The sequence below is a fragment of the Vombatus ursinus genome, unplaced genomic scaffold, assembly GCF_900497805.2.
Source record: "Vombatus ursinus unplaced genomic scaffold, bare-nosed wombat genome assembly UNPS02014852.1, whole genome shotgun sequence".
In the NCBI taxonomy this organism is placed as follows: Eukaryota; Metazoa; Chordata; class Mammalia; order Diprotodontia; family Vombatidae; genus Vombatus; species Vombatus ursinus.
Genome location: NW_020954630.1, coordinates 11,630,531 through 11,653,643, shown reverse-complemented (window position 1 = coordinate 11,653,643; position 23,113 = coordinate 11,630,531). Strand labels below are relative to the sequence as shown.

Sequence of the window (23,113 nt, the reverse complement as noted above, 5' to 3'; positions counted from 1 at the left end):
AGTCTGAACCAGAACTTTCCTAGGTGCATGCCCTACATTCAGGGAGTTGAAAATGTTTATTATGCATAAGCACTGTTATCACTAACATGTTAGTTGAAATTAAGGATTAGAGCAAAATGGTGAAACTGTTAAAATTAGTCTTGGTGTTTGAGAACATAATGTAATGTGTTTTCAATGGAATGCAAGAGTCTGGGGAAAGTTGTAATTTCTGAAATACTTCCTGTTTTGGGGATCTAGGAAGCTTTCCAGAGTTACTAAACTTTATTCTGAGGAGCCTTCTTGTCATATATGAACCCATAACTGATCCCATCACTCCCCTCCCTGAGAAGTTGGTAGTATATAAGTATTGCTGTGGAAGTATATTGAAATACATACTTTCTTGGCACTAAAAGGTGCTGCTATTTACTAATGCCACTTTGGTCATACTATTATTGTGTCTATTACCTGTATCTAAACCATATTGGTCCTTATTCTTAACCATCCTAGCCAATTCTCATTTATGATGTGAACTTTTTAATCAATAAGATTTTCCCCCATTTTAACATTTAAGCCTATGCACAATTACTTATTTTTCAAAAACACAACCTCATTTGCAATTAAGAGTTTTCTCAAATTGTAACTTGTACAACAAAGAGAAAAAATAAGACCTTGGCTCTTTAAAAAATATTCAACGTTAAATTCTTTGCCTAACGCATCACGTAGTATATATTCCGTGAATGTTCTCTCCTCCAGAAGAAAAAAAAAGAGTCTATACTAGGAACTCCATCCAACCTGTTTCAATGGCACTGAAATTATATGAGTTTATAAAAACAAAAGGAATGTGATTCTGTGCTTATTCACTTCCTTAATAAAAATATTCTTTGGCCATACATTCAGCCCCCCAAATCTGAATTCCTTAACTGATGAAGGACAGCTGAATAAATGGGTGTGGACATTGGAAAAGGGGGAATTGAACCTTCTTATCCAAAAACACAGCTCTGAGAATCAGAGCTACTGCATGGATAGTAATATGATCTTCTAAGATATAGAAGGTCCCTTAGCTTTATCTTCCTGTGGAGACAGATAGCATTTTGGAAATCACTATGCACAAATTATCTTTCTCTTTCTCTGTTTCTCCTCCCTTCCATCCTCTGCTTTAAATTTTAAAGTTAAAGAAGGCACAATCTCACATTTTGTGACTCATTTTGAAATCTTCTCTACCCTGGTTTTGCTTAGATTAGTAATAGCTAACTTACAAAAGAGTGGAGAGGGCTTTCAGCGGAAATATGTTAACATATTTGCATCTCGTACACAGTGTCATTAAGTAGTCCCCTATGAATACACACTATTATATTTACTTAAATCAACTCACTTACTCTGAAATGTTATGATTTTCTGCACCAAATAATTGCTCAAATAAAGCACTCTTTTTATCCTAAGATTAGTGCAAACTCAATACAGCATATCATTTGTTAATATAATTTTCTTGTAAAGGTGAAAGAAGGCCATATTCAATTTTGCATTTTACACTGATATTTTCCAAAAAGCAAACAAGAGAACTTCATTAAACAATAGCACCAGAGCGATAAGGTTGATTGATCTTGAATAATATTATTTTGAAACAATTGAGAAAATCTGGGAGTTTGAATGTTTTTTTTAAAGGAGGGATAGGATTAATTTTATTCCAGTGTAGAAGGACTATCACTTATGAAACCTTCATTTAACTTCTTATAGGTAAATGGCATTCACCCAGAATGCAGATTACACTTGGAAATCCATGAAGAGGAAATCAAATGTATGGCCTTCCTAAGTGCCCAAACAGAATACAAAGGTAAGAGGAAAAGGACCTCTTCTGAAAGACAGAAATGTTGTTTGTTATTGGTCTGACTCTTCATGACCCCATTTGGGGTTCTCTTGGCAAAGAGAGTGGAATTGTTTGCCAATTCCTTCTCCAGTTCATTTTACAGATGAGAAAACTGAGGCAAACAGGATAAGTGACCTGCCCAGGGTCGAACAGCTAGGAAGTGTCTGAGGCTTGACTTGAACTCAGGAAGAAGTCTTCCTGATTCCAGACTCTATCCACTGCACCACCTAGCTGCCCTGAAAAAATGAATAGGTATTCCCATGGCCTGAGTTATCTCTTAATTCTGTCTCAGTGAAAGTACTATTTAAGACTGCAGCTCCAATTAAAATTTCCTTTTCTCTTTTATGAGCCACAGGAAAAATAAATAGTGTTAAGAATAGTTTGAGCAGTTTTGACATTTCAGTCAATTAAAAGTAAGCTTTAATCCTCAATAGTAACACAGCTTTGCTGGCTTGCACTGATAGCAACAGTTACTAAAATAATTACATGGTAATTGTTAGAAGATAAAGTAGTCCATGTGTTGCATGAAGGGAAAATGTGTTACATTCCTTGCATTTGGGGTGCTATATTACTTGTTTGTTTTATTTTTAAGTTCAAACAAGTGGAAAGCTTATCAGAATGCAAATAGGGAGAACTGCCTCAGTTAAGGCTCGAATAAATATACCTTTTTGTTGGGTTAAAATTTTCGAGTTCAAACAAATAAAAAAGAATACTCAGAAAACATAGACACAAATGAGGTAGGATCACACACAATATTTATAAACATCTTGCCTCTGCCACTTACTAGATATGTAACCTTGGGCCAGTCATTTAAACCTTATTAGACCTCAGTTTCCTTATCTGTCAAATGAAAAAGTTCAACTAGATGATCTTTCAGGTGTCTTCCAGCTCTCAATCTGTGACTCCAGGACAAAAGTCAGGACTGAATTGATCATTCTCCTTTGGCTTTGTCCCACCCAACTCTATTAGCAAGCATGAAGGATAACTGATAGATTGCCTATGTGCTTCACAGTTATCTAATGAGGGCCAGACCAAGCCTATGGGTTGGATCTTTTATAGAAGATATATGGGAGAATATGGATCTGAGCTCCACAGAATAAGAAAGTGTAAATGGGTTGCAATTTTCCCCCACTGGAGGGAGTATCACATTAACGAGATAACAGATTTATTGAATCGTGTCTATCTGTGCATGTGTGTTTGTATACATACATGTGTATATCTATACACATACACATACACATATATGTATCTAGTATATATTATATACATACACACACATATATTTAAAATCTTCCAGTACCTGGAAAGATTGGGGTTGTAGGGAGATGAGACAAAAGAATTGGGGATATTGGGCAGGTCACAAAGGAAGGGACTTAGGCACAGAGTGAAAATAAAATGATCTACTTATTAGAACAGGGCGACAAGGCAGGTATTTTGTCACAAGGAAATTAAAATTCAGTTACTGGAAAGAGGAAACAAATTCAGAGTGGGATCCAAAGTAAGACTTACTTTATGTTGATCTATGGAAGCTACTGGCATAAAGATCCATATTGCTACCAGTGTTATTATTATTATTATTATTATTATTATTATTAACATACTTTGCAAACTTGAAAGCATTTCATACACATATATATCAGTAATTCATATTAAATGACTAGAAATGATTTCATGATAAGCTATGGAACTATTTTCCTAAGCCTTCAAATTATTGTTGTTGTTGTTGCACTTTGCAGACTCGAAAGCACTATGTATCTTGTTTAATAATAATATAATTGGTTTTGTTGTGGCTGTTTAGTTGTTTTTCAGTCATGTCCAACTCTTCACGACCCCATTTGGGGTTTCTTGGCAAAGATGCTTCAATGGTTTGCCATTTCCTTCTCCAAATATAAGTAATAGTTAGGTTATTATTCGTAATAATAACTGAGAAATATAATGCTTTCAAGTTCACAAAGCACTTTATTATATACATTATTTCATCTGAGCCTACCTCATACCAACTCTGTGAGGTAGGTCCTACAGATCTTATTATCTTCATTCACAAATTAGGAAACTGAGGCACAGAGAGGAAAAGTGATGTCCCTGTTTCAAAATGAGGATTTGAGTATACATCTTCTGGATTCCAAGTCCAGTATTCTGTCCAAGAAAAGATTGATTCCACAGTCTGGACAGATATAGACCTAAGATGGATGTTAAGTAGTCCTAGCTGTCTAGGTCAAGAGGATATGGAAATCAGGAACCAAGAAGGACCCAGCTCTGTGTAATCTCAGTCTCTAATCACCACATTTCAAAAAGAGACATAATAAATCTGAATAAGAGTCTCAGAGAGGAGCACAAAAATTATTAAGGGAATAGGACAACTGCTATATGCAAACAGATTAAAATCACTTTGTCAAAAAATTATCAAGTGCTTATTCTATGTTTAGCTAGGTGCTAGAGGAGATTCACATTTTAGATGAGATTCTAATTCTGCCCTCATGGAGCTCATATTCTGGTAGGGATTTAATAATACTTATATACAAGTAACTATATTCCCAAATAATATAGACATGTATGGGAAGGGTAAAGTAGTGAAGAAAGGTCACTTCCAACTGGAGAACTAGGAAAATGTCCCTGGAGAAGTGTATTTGAGTTGGCCTTTAAAGGATGGGTATGAATTCAGAGATATTCAAAGAATCATTAAAACGGCAGAGGTTGGAGAGACAATCTAGTTCAGCCTTTCCATTTTGCTGAAGAGGAAACAAACATGGCTAGTAAGTGGAAAAGCCTGGATTTTACCTGACTCAAATACCTTGCTCATAGACTAGTAATTATTCCTATGGTGGAAAGGGTTGGATTGAGATACGCTGGTGAAAGACATTCTAGGCACAGGAAACAACATGAGCAAAGGTACAGGAGCAAGGAAGTGCCATGTGTGTATGGAATGTGGCAAGTGGTCTGGTTTGGCTGGAGCAAAGAGTAAATGAAAGGAATGAAAAAAATTAAGATTCTTTAGTTTGGAAAGCAAAAGCCTTTAAAAAACCACATGATTGGTGTCAGTAAATGGTGGATACTGTAAATATAGGCACTGAACATTCATCATTCCCTGAAGCCTTCTCACCTTGGAACATCCCTCTGCTATGCTGACCCCTTTCTCTCATAGGTGAGGTCCTCCCTGAGCCTCTATTCTGTGGCAGGTCCTAGCATGATCAACCTTCATTCCTTCCCCAGCCATGCTTCAGACTTTTTGAACTTTAACACAATGCCCCATACCAGGTACCTTCACACACACACTCACACACACACACACACACACACACACACACACACACACAGCCCCTACCCCTAATGCTTTTTAGTTCCTTTTTATATCTTCTTCCATTAGATGGTAAGCTCATTGAGGGCAAGGACTGTTTTTTTGCTTGTATTTGTATCCCCAGTGCTTAGCACAGTGCCCAACTAAATCAGTCAGTCAGTCAGTCAATAAACATTTATTAAGTACCTGCTATGTGCCAAGTGCTGTGCTAAATGCTAGAGATATTTTTTTAAAAAAGATAAAAAACAATCTGCTATCAAGAAACTCCAAGTCTAATGGTGAAAACCAGCATGCAAACTATGCACAAACAAGCTATATAGGAGAAATTGGAAATAGTTTCCAATTGGAAAGCACTTCACACTAGAATTAGTAGGGATCCATTCCTATAGTAGGTATGATTTTTAATGAGGACTTGAAGGAATCCAGGAAAGCCACAAGATGGAGATGATGAGGGAGAGGGGTCTAGATATGGGGGCCAGTCAGGGAAAATACCCAGCATTGGGAGATGGACTACCCTACTCAAAGAACAGCAAGGAGGCCCAGAGTCACTGGATCACAGACAACATGGTGGAGTATAAAGTGTAAAAAGAAGGGAAGGCAGGGTTGGGGAAGGAAGGGGAAGTTTAAGGAGGGCTTTGAATGCCAAATAAAGAATTTTATATTTGATCCTGGAGGCAAGGGTGAGGCTGCAATTTACTGAGTTGGGGGAGGCAGGGAGTGACGTGGTCAGACCAGTGCTTTAAGAAAATAAATTTTAAGGGCAGCTAGGTGGACAGTGAATAGAGCACTGGCCCTGGATTCAGGAGGACCTGAGTTCAAATCCAGCCTCAGACACGTAACACTTACTAGTTGTGTGACCCTAGGCAAGTCACTTCACCCCATTGCCTAGCCAAAACATAAATAAATAAATTTTAAAGTTCAACATAGGATAGGCTGGAGTGAAGAGAGACTCATGGCAGGGAAACCAACCAGGCATGAGGCGATGAGGGCCGGTACCAGAGTGATGTCAGAGGAGAGAATGCATAACATGTGAGAGAGATGTTATGAAGGCAAAATCTAGAGGCTTTGGCAACAAGTTAGATGTGGAGGGAGAAAGAGGCTGAGGAGTTGAGAATGACATCTAAGTTAATAACCTTGCTTTGCCTTGAATATGAACCAAAATCACTATTATTTAATGGTGCAACACTCTGTAAAGATTAGAATAAATAAAAGGCCACACTATTACTCAAATTATAGAATTTTAAATATCATGTATTCCAACCTCTCACCTGGTTCAGGAACCTGCCTGAATACCTCCAGAAATGCAAAGTTTACTATGCTCATTCCACTGTTTGACAGCTTTCACTGTTTAAAACATTATTTGTTATTTTGAACTCATCTGCCTCCTTTTAATTTGCAAACATTGTTTCTAGTTCAGCTTTCTAAAGCGTTAGAGACCATATCTACTACCTCTTCTAAATGACAGCCTTGAAAATTCTTGAAAAATATTTAGCTAATAATTATAGCAATGATTATTATAGCTAGTATTTACTAGCACTTTCAGACTTAGAAAGCATTTTGTACATATCATCACATTTGATATATTCTTATATCCATTTTACAGATGAGGAAACTGAGGCTCAGAGAGGTCAGTGACTTTCCCAGGGTCACACTGCTAGTAAGTGTCTGAGGCAGGATTTGAAATCAGGTCATCCTGACTTCAAGGTACACATTTCTAAATCTGTCTTGTAGATATACTTTAAATTATTAGTGTCCACCTTAAAATGCAGTACTTAGAGTTGAACACAGTATTTAAGATATAGTCTAACCAGTTCAAAGCACTGTGAGACTACTGGTTTTCTATGGTCAAGATGCTATATTTCTATCAATATGGGTTAAGATCAAAATCATGTTTTTGCAGCATTATTACAATGTTAGTTAATATTAATAATTCTTTGCATACACATCCCAGACTTTTTTCAAGTCAAGTATCTTTCATCCTGTAGTGTGCAGTTGATTTTTTTAAAAACTTAGAAGACTTCACACTTATTCCTTTTAAATTCTATCTAGGATGACAGAATTTTAAAAATGGAAGGGACCTTAGCATCCCGTCCAACCTTCTTATTTTATAGATGAAAAACCCAATGCTCCAAGAAGACTTTCCTAAAGTCATATAGCTACTAAGTATGCAATTGTGATTCCAACCCTTTTAATTCCAAATCCAGGGCTCTTTCCACTCATTTACAGAACGCTGAGATTCTGTTAACTATTGTATTAGTACAACCCTTAGTGCTTCTAACAGAGACAGGTTATTGAGATGGGTGGGCCATGAATTTGACTCAATATGGTAGTTATCATATTTATGTATATATAACATACACATACACAAACATGCAAATATAGATGGTAGAGGAGAGACAGAGAGAGACAGAGACAGAGAGACAGAGACAGAGAGACACAGAGAGAGAGAGAGAGCACATATAAACATAGACAGGGGAACCTTGTAATAATACCATTAATATTATGATATTAGACTGATCCATCTTGGTGCCCATCTGAGGGGATTCATAGGATAATAAATTTACACCTGGAAAAGACTATAGAGGTCATGTAACCTACTCCAACCTCCTCATTTTTCAGATGAGAAAATTGGAGGAGGGGAATTTAGAGGGTTTAAGTGATTCACCCAAGACCACATAGCTTATAAGTCAATGATTCATGAAAATGACCTCATTAAATGTCTGGGTTTTTTTTTTTCTTTTGAGTGGTTCCATTCTGTCAACCTAAAGTATAGGGTTCTAATACGTATTCAGTGTACAGTATAATCTCATCCTTATTGTAGGAAAGGTTTTAGGGGGAAAGGCTTAAAGGAGTAACAATAGAAGCTAAACATGTGATTTTATTGGAGTAGGAAATTCCTAGTGTGGAAATTCTCTCCATTGGTACAGAGCAGCAACTCATATGTAATATATAGCCTTAGAGATTTACCTGGAGCACTGAAAGATGCAATTCCTTACTCATGGTCATCATAGGCAATAGGCAGGGGTGGGGAGCCTGCCGTTCTCCAGGCCACATGTGGCTTTGAGGCTACAGGTTCCCCATCCCTAGGTAATAGGTATCAGAGACAACAAATTTTCCTGATGGAGATAACACTTTCTACTATACCATGCCACCTCTCCAAGGGAAAGAAAACTGTGAAGAAGCTACACTGTGTCTGAAAGTAATAAAACTCTAGTTCCTTAAAATTTTGCTATGATTCTATCTTCTCCCCTGTTCCCATGTCCCCCATCCCCAAACCATTCCAAGTAGGGAACTTTCTTGATATGTATGCTTCACCTTTGCTCTGACAAACCTTGGGATGCACTAAGATGACAAAATATGTAGGAGGAGAATAAGGAGAATAAACATTTATTTAGCACCTACTATGTGCCAAGCACTGTGCTAAGCATTTTACAAATAGATTATTTGAAAGATCTAGAACTTCATAGAGTAGAAAGCGGTGATAGCTGAGGTTTCAGAGTTGTAGACTGGACACACAACCAACTATTTACTATCTGTATTAATAGGGGAAATAATCACTGTCTTAAAATGTTTGAATATGGAAAAGGAAAGAACTAGGATACCTTGGGATCAATGTCAGAAAGAACTGCTTAACAATTAGAACTGTCCAGAAATGGAATGAACTGCCTCATAAGGTACTGAGTTCCCTGTGATTGAGAATGTTCAAACATAGCCTGTTAGGATTCATGCTTTAAGTAAGGGTCAGATTAGAGGATTTCTGAGGTCCTTTCCATCTCTGGGGTTCTATGATACTAATGGGAAAAAAAAGAAAAAAAGAAAAAAAAACAAATGATCTACCCATCCTTAGTCCTTACCCAACTTGCTTACAGAGGATACCAACCCTTCTTTTCAAGGAGCAGGGCTCTGGCCATGTGATGTCCCTAGCAGAGAAAAATCCACACTCAAATAATCATTTATTGAATATGGAATATGACCAGATGCTGGGGGAGGGAGACATCAATCAATTTGCAACTAAAGGGTTAATAGGAATAGACAATATAAAACTAAGTGTATGACTAAGCCTCATTAGTGTAAGTGAACTTCTGAAATGTTGTTTTATGATTCACAATTAAGTTTTTTTCTTTCTTTCTTTCTTTCCTTTCCAAACTGACTGGTTGGTTATCTCAGTTGCTAGGTGTTGCAATGGATAGAACCCTGGGCCCAAAGTCAGGAAGACTCATCTCCCTGAATTCAAATTCAGATACTCACTTGCTGTTTGATTTTGGGCAAGTCACTTAAACTGGCTTGCCTTAGTTTCTTCATCTGTAAAATGCTGGAGAAGGAAATGACAAGCCACTCCAGTATCTTTGCCAAGAAAATCCCAAATGGGTTCATGAAGGGTCAGACGTGACTGAAATGACTGAACAACAACATCTCAGTTAGCTAGGTATTAACAAGCTTAAGCTCATTCTGTTCATTTCCTACTTGAGGCAGTTGACTTTACTGAGTTCCATGGCAACAGATTTGGCATCCTCACTTTGGCCAGCCTTCTCACAAGTACAGGCTATCAGTCAGAAAAGAATTCAAGTGAAGTACTGTGGATCACAAAGGGAAAAGTCTATCCTTACCACTCAGTGTGAATACCCCAGTGATAATGGGCCAATATAGTTACCGTCTTATCCAATGATGGCACCTTATTCATTTTTAATCTATCATTCCATCTTCTTTGTAATACAGTGGAAAGAATATTGGATTCAGAGTCAGAGGACCTGAGTTTCAATTTTAGCTCTGCCGTTTACCACCTATGTGATCTTGGAAAAGTCACTTAACCCTCTAGCAATATAGTTTTTCCTACCTATGAAATGAGATTGGACTAAATGACTCCTAAGGTCCCTTCTAACTTTACATCTGTGAGCTATCATCTATGACTTTTCTTCTACAACAATTCCCACACTCCTATCTCCTCCACATCCTTCCCAAGACTATCTGGTACCAACTGGGAAAGGACAGAATGTGATGTTTTTAGCTATCATCTATAAAACAACTTCCCTTGCTTAGGGCATGTAACTCGGGACAATGAAGTGTTTTGAAAACAAAGCTACTAATCAGTTGCTTAGTAATAATAAGTTCCACTATTCTGTTAGCTATACATAGTGCTTTAATTTCCACTATTAGCACAATAGAGAAAAAAAAAAATCTGCATTTGATTCCACTGACCTTTGGATCTGTTCAAAATGCCTGGTAACAAACTTTTGTTTGTTGCTTTCCAAGACAAAAGCAATGATAACGTAGAACTGGGGATAAGTTAAGGTTGGCCACTGCTATGCTTTTATTTCTAAGGGGAAGCAACTCTTGTTTTACATTACTTTAATTTTTTTATTTGAAATTCGTGCAGCACAAATGCCAGGGATAAAAATAGGATATTAAGCCACCAGAATAAAGATTCCATGGATGGTGTAAAGCAGAACTGTCAAAGATGAGTCAAGGCATGCTAATTGGAATTGGGAAAGGAGGGGAGGAAGTGATGCCATATTTTTTCCTCTGTATTTGCGTGTGTGTATGAGTTTAAATGAAAGCCGGATGGAGTATTTTTTCAATCCAAAGAGGTCTCCAAGGGATAGTCCACTAAATAATACAGGTCTAAGAAATTATTTGGGAGAGCACAGAAGGAAAGCACACTCATTTTCAGGTACAAAGGAGGAAGCAGTTACTAGTTACATGGCATCCTCTTTCCCTTGGCTCTATGTTGAGTAAAAAAAATAAAATAAAATAACAATTCCAAACCATTTGAAGGGAATTGTTTGTAAGAAAGAAAGGCTTACTGGGCACATAGGGCTTTGCAATTTAATATTGTTTTATTGCTAAGCTTGACTTAATCTTGCCAATGTGTGTGAGAGACACTCTAAATCCCACAACCCCCAAGTCAGACACAAGGCGCCAAACCCTACTAGAAGATGCCTTAGTTTTGTCTCCACCCACTGAGCCATCCACCTCTCCAGTATCACAGACAGGTGATATGGGAGGAGCCAGTGGCTTTAGTTTCTCCACTGCTGCCTTCTCCCAACTTGAACTGAGACTGTATGAATGGGTATATTTTTTTCCAGTCAATCCCCAGACTCCCTATGAAGCCATGGTTATAGCCTCTCTCCAGTGGTAATAAACTACAGGCAGCACTTTATACTTTTCAAGGTACTTTGATAGGGGGTAGATAGGACAGTTGCTGTTATTTCCTTCCTACTTTGAGTCAGAATGGCACCCTGACAACAGTGCTAGATTCAGAAGCAAGGCAATTTCTTACTTTTTATATCATGGCCTCTAAGTACCCAAGTGGAAATGATATATTTTTTTCCTAAGCAGGGAAGAATATGGGAGGAAGTTGAGAGAGACTCTACTTCACAGAATTTTAGAGATGGAGGTTTTTATAACCTGAGAAATTATCTAGTTCAATGCCTCTCATTTTACAGATGAGGAAACCCTTCAGGCTTGCACATATCTAGGTTGAGTAGCATAGAGCTAAGTCATTCTTCAGCTTTTTCTCTTATGGTTCAATAATACCATTTTTTTTTTTACAATTCTCTATTAGTGCTCTCAGGCAGCTAGGTAGTTCAGTGGAGAGAGCCCTACTCTACATTTGTCTCAGTGAACTTCAATCCATTTGTGTTTGACCATTTTTCCACCCCAACTTGTTATGGTCTTTATATATTATAAGCCATTCCCCTCAATGTGGAATCTTCTGCAGATTTAATAAGCATGCTTTGTTCTATTGTCCACATCATCATCCACAAAGAGGCTAGTCTCTCTTTGGACCAGTATCAGCCTCTCTATAGTGGTTTACCATGTTCCTTTGAATTGACATAATAACTCTACTTTGAACTTTGAAGTTCTGACAGGTTTATGATCTCCCTTCTCAGTTTTCAAGTCAAGTCAAGAAGCATCGATCAATTTCCTACCACATGCTGGGCACTGTGCTAAATGCTGGGGGTACAAGGAAAGGCAAAACCCAGGTCCTGCTCTCAAGGAGCTCACAGTTCAATAGAAAAGACAACATTCAAATAACACGTATACAGCATAAACTGGAGATAATCTGAGGGAAGGCATTAAGATTAAGGAGGACAGAGAAAGGCTTCTTGCAAAAAGTGAGACTTAATCTGAGACTGAAGGAAGTCAGGGAAGCCAGGAGGTGAAGATGAGGAGGAGAGAGTTCCAGGTATGGGGGACAGCCGGGAAAAATGCATAGAGTTGGGAGCAGTATCATATGTGAGAAACGGAAAGGAGGCCAGTGTCACTGGACTGCAGAGCACGTGGAGGAAAATAAGGTTTAAGAACACTGGAAAGTTTTCTGATGAATAATGTGTGGGGAATACCAGTCTTGAGAAAAAATAGTTTATATCTCTTGTTTCTCCTTCTTACCCTTGGAATGCCACCATCACAAAAGGGAATTACATTCATCTAATAGGGATGTGTTGTTTTTCCACAAACCTAGCTGAATTACTACCCAGTACCTTATATTCTTTTAGATTTGGATGGACCGCCATCCAAGGCTGCCAGCTAGAGAAGATGGGGAATACGATGTTACCCTTTCATTGTCTATTAGCATGATGATCCTGACAGCACTTCAATATAGCACAACCTAGTGCTGGCATTGAGTTGTAGAGGCCTTTGATGGAATGTAAGCTCCTTGGGAGCAGAAATTCTTTTCTGTTCCATGTTTTTGTCTTTGTATGCCCAGAGTCTAGCATAGTATTGGGTATTCAGTTAATAATTTTGTTGATTGATTGGTTGAAGAAGCAAATGACCTCAAGGATTATGCCTAATTGAGGGGTTGGTTCTTTCTGAACTAAATTCTCCCCATTCAATCAAACAATATGTGCTGGGCACTGTGCTAGGTAGCAGGAACACCAATGCAAAAATGAAATGGTTCCTGCCCTCAAGAAGTTTATATTCTACGGGGGGAGACAGCCACGCTTTCTGAAGTATGCTTGGCACATAATAGCCGTTGAAGGAAGAATACCTATTAAATTGAATTCTTGTATATATCCTCTTCTTTCCTTTGACATAGCTGCCAGCTTCAAGCAGGCCTTCATCACCCCACATCTGGACTACTACAACAGCCTGTTGGCTAGTCTCTCTGCTCACTCTCCTCACCTCCAGCTTCTTTGGGTTTTTCCTTCAAAACTCAACTCCAAATCCACTCATTAAAAGAGACTTTTCCCTGTCTTCCACCCCACCTCAACTTGCTGCTATACCACCCTCCAACATATTCCCTCTGAGATTACCTATATTTTAACCTGCATATGTACGTATATGTACATGTACATAAATATATATGTATGCATAGCATATATGTGTTTGCCTTTTTTCTACCCCATTAGAAATGTGAGCCCCTAGAAGGACTTTTTTGCCTTTCTTTGCACCCTCAGCACCTAGCACAGTGCCTCACACGTTTGTTGTTGTTGAGTAATTTTTAGTCGAGTCTGACTCTTTGTGACTCCATTTGGGATTTTCTTGGCAAAGATGATGGAGTGGTTTGCCATTTCCTTCACCAGCTTATTTTGCAGGTGAGGAAACTGAGGCAAACAGGGTTAAGTGACTTGCCTAGGGTAGCACAGCTAAGAAGTACATAAGGCTGAATTTGAATTAAGGAAGATGAGTCTTCCTAACTTCAGGCCTCACATTCTATCCCGCTCCTTTTTTATTACCTGTTTGACTTAAGGCAAGACACTTAATCTTTTCTCTTCTATAAAATAAGAGGATTGGATTACATGTTCTTGAAGGTTTCTTTCAGTTTTAAATCCTAGAGATTGCTGGAAATTCTTGCTCTAAGAAAACAGCCTAGCAGCAAAGTGTGGATTCAAACATTATGAACCATAAAAGGTATAATGGAAAAGACATGAATCTTAAGCAGGTAAAACAGCAACATCACTAAAGACTGCAGTAATAACTAATTTGGTTTGAGAGAAATCTATTAAAACAATGATTAAAAATGTGATATACTTCAAAAGAGGAAGCACTTAGTATTTAAATCACAAAGGTGCTGATTTGAATTGAAGATGAATGAGTTCCTCACTTTCTCACTCTTTCCCTATAGCCCGAGGATGGACAGAATATGGAACTAGTGACATGCAATGGCAGGGAGCTAAGGCATTTAAGAGCCCTTCAACTCTCCCCACCATAATAGCACCTCTTTTTTTCTTCCTTTACCTTTATCTCTCATTCATCAATTCCCACAACTGCTTTTTCCATCATTCTTTTCCACTGTCCAGAGACATAAGCAGGGTAGGGTGATCAGGCCTTTACTTCAGGGAAACCAAATTTAGAGAACACTGATAGAACTCCATCATCAGAGAAACAAACAAGTTTAGTATTTAATTAGCAAGAATATTTAGTTAACAAAGGAAGTTACCACATATAGCACTCTAGGTTAGGACCTTTCTTAATATTTGGTTCTTCTATTCCCCAATAATCCTCCCTACACCTTTTAGTGGGGCCCACCAACAACAGTCTCTGAATGTCCTGTGATCTTGGCCCACAGGATCCTATCTGTTGAATTCTGTGTCTCCAGCTACCCCAGGTTGGTTTCATGCAGCCTCTCCTACCATGAGCCTTATTTCCCAGGATGGTATCCCTGAATTTGTCTTTAAAAGCTGAATGGAGAGAGAGTTTCATGCTATTTTTTCTCAAGAGCATTTTGTAAAGTTTTCTCTAGGCCTCCGAATTGTACTCAGTCCCTACCCAATGGTAATGGCATCCATGGAGACTTTCTTAGCCCTGTGGATGGCATTTGGAGCTCAGAAGAGTACTGCCTGACTGAAAAGACGGTGTCCAGGTCCTCTGCTGATTATTCAGGCTGTGCTCCTGTTGAATGATTGTTTTAGCTGTTGTCCATCAATCATTACTGCACCAGAATGAATACAAGATGGGAGCATTATCTTTGTGCATGGGATATATTTCTCTGAAGACGGTGTGAGAAGGGGCTAGAATAGAAAGAGTCAACAGTGGGAGCAGGCTTTTAAATTGCCTGTCAAGAGTGGAAAGACCCTGGGTTATTTCAACATGTTTTTATCTTTTTCCCCAAACCTACTTCTGAAGTTCCTCTATTGAACTTCCCAGTTTTGTCAAGAGTGCTTCCATCGTTCTGGTCATAAAAGTTTGAAACCTTGTAGTAATCCCTGTCTCCTGTCACCTGTTCTCCCATCCCCTCCCCTATCAGCTACCAAGTCTCATCCATTCCACCTCCAGGAACATCCAGAGGTGTTGTTCATCAGGTTCATCAGCCTGGTTCAAAACCCTCATCTGCTCTTGACTAGACTTTTACAGTAGGTCGGTCTACACACCTCGTCTCTTTCCTCTCCACTATTTCATACAGTTAATAAAGTGTTAATCCCAAATCGCACATCTGATGTTATTTACTTGATCAAAATATCCCACTGGCTCCCTATTACCTCTTAGAATCAAACACAAACTGTCCTGTGTAGCATTTATTGTCCTTCCAAATCTGGCTCTGACCTGCCTTTCTAGGCTTATTATACATTACTCCCCTTCACTCGCTCTAGGGCCTAGAAAAAATTGATTTTCTTGCTGTTCCTTCAACAAAACATTCCTTTACTTTTTTCCATGCCTTTGTATATATAGACTGTCTGACATGCCTGCAATGAGTTGTCTTCTCACATCTTAGATTCTTTGTTTCCTTCAAAGGGCAGCTTAAATGCCTTCTATGTAAGACCCTACATGTTTCCCCAAGCTACAAGTACCAGCCCTCCTGCATTTATTTTGCATGTATTTTGTATAGACTTATATGTTTATTTGTTTTCTCCTCTGATAGAAAATAAGCTTTTTGAGGACAGGAGTTATTGTTTCCTTTGTGCCTTTGTTCCTCTACACCAAGCACATTGTAGGCACTTAGTAAATGTTCAATTATTAATTTTTACAATGTCTCTGCATAGGACTGTAGGACTTAAGACAGAAAGAAATCCTCGAGATCCACTCTGCTAATTTCATACATGAGGCACCTGAGGCCCAGAACAGTGGAGCAACTTAGCCCTTGTAAGACAGTTCAGAGGTCCTCTGACTCCAAACCCTGTGTGCTTTCCACTGTATTGTATTGGTATTGGTATAGTATATCTTTAAAATTATTTAGAACCAGAATATGACCAAGGTTAAACTCAACTAGAGGGGCAGCTAGGTGGCAGAGTGGATTGAGAACGGGCCCTGAAGTCAGGAGGACCTGAGTTCAAATCTGGCCTCAGATCAAACACTTCACACTTACTAGCTGTGTGACCCTGGGCAAATCACTTAACCCCAATTGCCTAAAAAAAAAAAATCAACTAGAGAATGATTTTAAATTTGTTGACAAATGTAGGGCAGAAGAAATGATACAGAAGTCACAGTGGATTAGGAAAAATACAAAATGGTTTTATGACCAGATACTCGAAAGTATCATATTTTTATAAGAAACTTTATTTTGATTGATATATATATATATACATATATACATACACGCATACCCACACATACAAGTCCAGATACATTTTTATGGCCCCTATCTCCTTCACTTCATTTTCAATTTTATCATGTTATTCTTTTGCTCAGCTACCTGTAATAACTTCTTACTCCTAACAGCATCAAATCTGAACTCTTATTTCCAGCTTTCTAAGTCCTCTTTGCTTCCTTATCCAGTCTTATTTTCCAAAACTCTTTAACAGACATACACTCTCCCCCATAAGTCAGGCCAGACTCTCTATATCTCATACGTCTTTCAGCCCCCATGACTTTGCCTTTCTGTTCCTCTTTTCTCTCTCTTCTCACTACTTAGCAAGTATCCTTTCCTTATTTTTGTTATGTATCATTCCCTCCATGAAGCTATTATAGGCAACAGTGATTTTTGTCTTTTTAGAACTATTTTTGCTCAGTTGTCTCAGTCATATTTGACTCTTTGTGACACTATTTGGGATTTTCTTGGCAGAGATACTGGAGTAGTTTGCCATTTCCTTCTTCAGCTCATTTACAGATGAGGAAACTGAGGCAAACAGGGTGAAGTGACTTGCTCAGGGTCACACAGCTAGTAAGTGTCTGAGGCCAGATTTGAACTCAGGAAGATGAATCTTCCTGACTCCAGGCCCAGTGCTCTACCCACTGCACCACCGAGCCACCCAGAACTCCTATAGCACAACACAATTTAGCCCTTGAAAGCCAATTTGATTGCTTTATGTGTTTTTTATCACTTTAGTCTTGATTCTTCAATCAAATTGTAAGTTTCTTAAGGGCAGGGTATTTGTCTTGTTATGATTTTGTGTCTCTTATAGAATCTAATGTAGTGTTGGGAACAAAGTAGGTGCTCAGTAAATATTGGCTGATTGGTTGATTTGGTTTCTTCCAGGGTGAGATGTAATCCTTCAAAAAGAATAGCAGAGGTTGTGTTTGTGGTGACTGTTCCCTATCTAGACAAGGTGGACCATGACTGTATATGGAAGTGTGGCTCCCTGAGGTATCCAGATAGTTCTGATAGGGTCAGATTAAATTCAATTGAACTCAACTGTACACATGTCAATTAGATATCTATTACATGCCAGGTACTGCACAACGTGTCAGGATACAAAGGTAAAAACAGAACAGGTCTTGCTCTCAAGAAGTTTACATTCTACTAGGGAAAAGATAAGTAACTATAAAATATATATGAAGTTATTTTAAAAGTCTTAGCATCATGAATTTAAAGCTGGACCTTAGAGAATATCTAATCCAAGTCTTCAATTTTTATAGCCGAGAAAACTGAGGCCCAGAGATGTTAAGTTCATAGCAGAAGAGGCTTCAAATCCATGTGTTTTGATCCCAAATCCAATGCTCTTTCCATTTATACCATCCTGCCAGCTCCAAAAAGTGTTTACTTTATTTCAACCCTGTAATAGTGGTAGTGTATTATTATTGCCATTTTACAGATGAGGAAACTGAGGCTCAGAGAAATTAAATGATTTGCCCAAGGTCACAGAGATAGTAAACCATGGTGCTGGGATTAGTGCCTAGAGTAGACTTCCTCCCAATATGACTACCCATAGGGTCCCTTTTGTACCAGGGACACAGTGCTAAACCAGAATGGATACAGAGGAATTCAACTTATTAAGTCCATAATCTCTCTATGATGTCTTGTCTGACCTTGGCCCTCCTCTGATAGTCAGAGGATATTCTAGGTGTTGGGTCAATTCTGGATCCCTTGACATTTTAGATCTATTGGGAGAGGCAGGGGCTGGTTTTTAAGCCATATCCATTTAGGATAAAAAATCCTGAGGGGCCCTCAAACTGATCCAGTGCCAGAATTTCTATCTCTAAAGTCTAGAACTTAGTTTTCCTTTCTGTAAAATAAATAGGCTGTACTACATGATTTCTAAGATGCCTTTAGTGTAAGATACAAGGATTATTAGTCCAGTCTGCAATTTTCTCAGCAAAGGACACCTTGGCGTTGGTCTGACAGGTTCTGGAATCCCTGGAGGTAGGAGGGGGCACTGAAACAAGGAGATTGTTTTGTGACCTGGAAGAGGTAATACTGGTCCCTTGGTATTTCCTTCTGATGGGGGATCATCTTACCTGAAGGCTCAGGGGAGTATCAAGTTGCCTAGAAAACAGTGCAGGGACTCTCTTCTTCTGCTGCTGTCTTGTGTGTGAAGGACCCATTTGTCACAAGATATCATAACACTGACAGATGTAGGACTTGGAATAGTACTGGAAATCACCCAAGTCCTGTTCATAAATCATCAGAAGATTACCTTTGGAATAACATGGCACCACTCCCAAAGTGGTGTGTCCTAGGAATAACTTAATTCTAGATTCCTAGAGCCTTTGTTATCCTCAGATACAGTGACATTCCTAGGTAAGGCATTTGGTAGGAACTGACGCAGACAGCTCACTCTCTCTCCCAGTGTTAAAACTTTGGTGAAACCAACAATGTTCTGAGACAACGACAATACTCTTTTAAATGGCTTAAAGAAACAGTTTCAAAGGCAGTTATATCCCTTCTGATGGGAGGGCTAGAGGCACTGCATTAAACTCCAAAGCCTTCCTTTGTAAAAGGCTCACAACCTTTCAGGTAACTCCATTGTCCATCAGCAGCTCAGCTTAGCTTCAACTCCACAGGAACAGCAGGTGCTCCCTTCTCAGATTCCTTTTGTGCACTGTCTTCCTGCATTAGATTGTAAGCTCCTTAAGGGCAAGGACTGTCTCTTTTTCTTATTTGTATCCCTAGTGCTTAGTACATATAGCATTCTAGAATATAGAAGGCACCTAATAAATGATTGTTAAATTTATTGAATATTCTTTGGGACCAATTATGACCCAAATGACAATTGATATCAATGATGAGTTGTCTTGGGAGAGATGAAAAAGGCAGAACTTTCTTACAGGTGAACAGTTTAGTTCAGGGGTGGGGAACCCGTGACCTCAAGGCCACATGTGGCCTTCTAGGTTCTCAAGTGTGGCCCTCTGACTTAATTCAAATTTATTTGTGAAGTTTGGATTCCATCAAAGGGTCACACTTGAGGACCTAGAGGTCCACATGTGGCCTTGAGGCTCCAAGTTCCCCATCCCTGGACTAAATTGTTCACCTATAAGAAAGTTCTGCATTTTTCATCAGTGTCCCTTATACAATTCATGTCATTTTAAGCAAATTTTAGCAGCAGTAGCAGTTGCCAATGATTACTAAAGTGCTAAAGTGTTCCTGGATGTGTGTAGCACTGAGGCTGAATAGTGGTCTTCATATAGGAGAGAGGGAAGAAGAGGGAATGGTGGGAGGAAGGAATGAAGGAAGGAATAAAAGAAGGAAGAAAGGGAGGGAGGGAGGGAAGAAGCAGCTCTTGCTTTCAAGGTGCTAACAGTTTCATAGAACTTAAAGCTAGAAGAGACCTTTGAAGTTATCTAGTCCAACATTATCATTTTGCAAATGAGGTAGATAAGGCCTGGAGAGGTCACACAAGCTGGAAGTAACTGGGAGCTGAACCCAGGCCTTTCTGCCTCCCAGTCCAGTGATCTCTCCACTGTGTCATGCTTCCTATTTTCCTATTTGTGGCAGAGTCTGAGACCAAATGAAACATAAGATTGGTTTAGGCTTGTAGAATTATTTTGATTCTTGGACTTTTTTTTTTATTAAGCTGTTTTAGAAACTCTACAGATAGATTTGAACTTGTTCCCAAAGTGTTTATTTGTTTGATTGTTTTTCAGTCTTTTATTTCTAATACATTAGAGTCATTTTGGCTTCAGGGTTTACATTTGATTAAAGTCCCTGAAACCAGATTCATTTTCCTCTGACCATCCTTTCTCTGCAAGGAGAAAGCTAAATTATATCGTTTTGTAATCCAATCACATACTAAATCCAGTTGATTTCATCATGTATTTCTCCTGTCTGTCCCCTCTTTAATATTCCCACTGTCAGCAACTTAGTGGAGAGCCTCACTACTCCTCTCCTGACTGTGGCATCAGTCTCCTAACTGGGCTCCCTGTCTTCAGTTCCCAACCCTCCACCTCCAAGCTATCCTGTACACAACTAGCTACTCAAGGAATGTCAGTCAATAAACTTGTATTAAGTGCCTACTATGTGTCAGGCTCTATGCTAAGTATTTGTCCTAAAGCATGGTTTTAATCATGTCATTGTGAACTCTTCTCCCCTCCCAAGGAGTACCCAAATATATTTTCAGTGGTTTTCCATTGTCTAGAACAACAACGACGACATTAATAGTTAGCATTTATATAGTACTTTAAGGTTCACAAAGTGTTTGCTTTACAATTTTATCCTCACAGCAACCCTGCGTGGTAGTTGCTACTATTATCCTCATTTTATAGATTAGGAAACTGAGGCAAACAGAGAATAAGTGACTTGCCTAGAGTCATACAACTAGTAAGTGTTTGAGGTAAGACTTGAACTCAGGTCTTCCTGACTCCATGTCCAATGCTCTATCCACTGTACCACTTAACTCCTTCACTCCATCTTCAAGCCCTTCAACAATCTGGCCTCATTCTACTTTTCCATTCTTATTTTATACTACTCCCCTTCATAAAACCCATAGTCTTTTTGGGGTAGACACTTCATTCTCCAGTTACAGCCCTTTTTAATTGATTTTCCTTTTCTAACAATAGTACATTAATCATTCATAATATGAATTTTTGAATAGCACAACTAAAAAAGGCATTTTCACCAGTGATCCCGTAATGTAAAATTTAAAATATGATAGGAGATAGGATCCTAGAGTCACAGCTGGAAGGGCCTGAGAGGTACTACCACATAGAAAAGGGAGCAGACTTAATTGGCATGGGCCCATAAGGCAGAACTAGGGATGAAAGTTGCAGAGCAGCAAACTTAAGCTTGATATGAAGAACAACTTCCTAATAATTAGAGCTATCCCAAAGTGGAATTATTTCCTAAGGAGCTACCTACATTGATAGAGTTGGAGTAGGACAGAGGTCCTTAACCTGGGATCCAAAGGGTCTGTGAATAGGTTTTAAGGGGTCTGTGAACCTGAATGGGGAAAAAAAAATACATCCCTGTTTTAATATAATTAGTTTTCTTTGTAATCTTAATTTATTTTATGTATTTAAAAACATTATTTTGAAAAGGGGGAGGGTATCTATTATATCATTAGACTGCCAAAGGGGTCTGTGACATAAACCAGATTAGGAATCCCTGATTCTGAAGTCTGCTCCCACTCAGATCCTGGGTGTCCTGATAGACCAACCCCCACATTTTATAGATGAGGAAACCAAAGACCAGACAGGTTATGATCTGATTAAGGTCACACAGGTAGTAGGCATAAGAGTTGAACCCATAAGTCGAGCCCAGTTTATCTGACTTCATGATAGAATATGTAAGAGCTAGAAAATACCCTAAGGATCAACTAAGTCAACGTCTTGGTTTTCTAGATGGGGAAACCTAAAGTTCAGAGAGGTTTAAGTGTTTTGTTCAAGACCACATAGCTTGCTGATAACAGGACAAAAATCCAGGTCTCAGCTTTCAGTTGAGTGCCCTTTCCTCTACACCTTGAACAATTAAATTTTATTTTTTGGAGGCAACTGGGGTTAAGTGACTTGCTCAGGGTCACAGAGCCAGTAAGTGTCTGAGGCTGGATTTGAACTCAGGTCCTCCTGACTCTAGGGCTGGTGCTCTATCCATTGTGCCACCTAGCTACTCCTGTTAAATTTTAATGTGTTTTTTTCTAACAGGAAAGCACAAAATCTTTTCTTTAACAGTGAAATTCCTGGAGTTGAATGGCTAAACCAAAATCCTCCAGAGGAAATTGTTCTCCGCCCTACAGAAATAGGAAAAAAAATTGCTATCATTGCAGCAGATATGTCTCCTTCCGTGACCTTCATTGGGATCTTTCTGCCCGAGCAAAAGAAAAAAAAAACATTCTTGTGTTTGTTTCTTTGTAATTTTTGGTAAATATAAAAAACTTCAATATTTTCTTTAAAAGCCATTAAGTTTCACTTGCTTCTGTGTAATGAACTAAAATTGATACCTATGAAGGAATTAGGAATTTTTGTTTCTACATGTCTGTATTATGGAGGAAATGCAAAGATGACTTTTACATTGTGCATGATTTACATTGCCCTTGATAGTCTTCAGCTTCATGGAGGGTAATAAATGTCTGTTGAACCAAAATGAGCTGAAATGAATTGAAATTCTTGAAGGCAATTTTTAGCCCGATGATGGAAAAAAAGTCCCTCATCTTTGTTCTATTGGAATCCAATTGTAAAGCGCCATCTTGTGGCAATGTCTTGGTAATGGGTTTTTCCCCCAGCCGCTATCTTCTGTGTTTTTCTATGTTATCAAGAACAAAATTATCAGAAGGCTGTATTCACAAAGATAATTAGCTAAAGATTAAGAGTTGGCCTGGCAGCTTCAGTTCGCATATCATAAAATTTCTCCTTATTGTACCCCAAATTCTAAAGTCCAGTTCAAGTTTGAATATATATGTATGTGTGTGTGTGTGTGTGTGTGTGTGTGTGTGTGTGTGTGTGTGTGT

At 38.7% G+C, this 23,113-nt stretch overlaps 1 protein-coding gene across 1 annotated transcript in view; it reads left to right on the top strand.

The window, feature by feature from the left end:
- The window catches only part of VIPR2 (vasoactive intestinal peptide receptor 2), a 144,730-nt gene that overhangs the window by 1,366 nt on the left and 120,251 nt on the right, over nucleotides 1-23,113 (top strand). Inside the window, exon 2 of the mRNA XM_027841043.1 lies at nucleotides 1,714-1,810. Coding sequence (XP_027696844.1) covers nucleotides 1,714-1,810 — 97 coding nt within the window. The remainder of the gene's footprint in view (nucleotides 1-1,713; nucleotides 1,811-23,113) is intronic.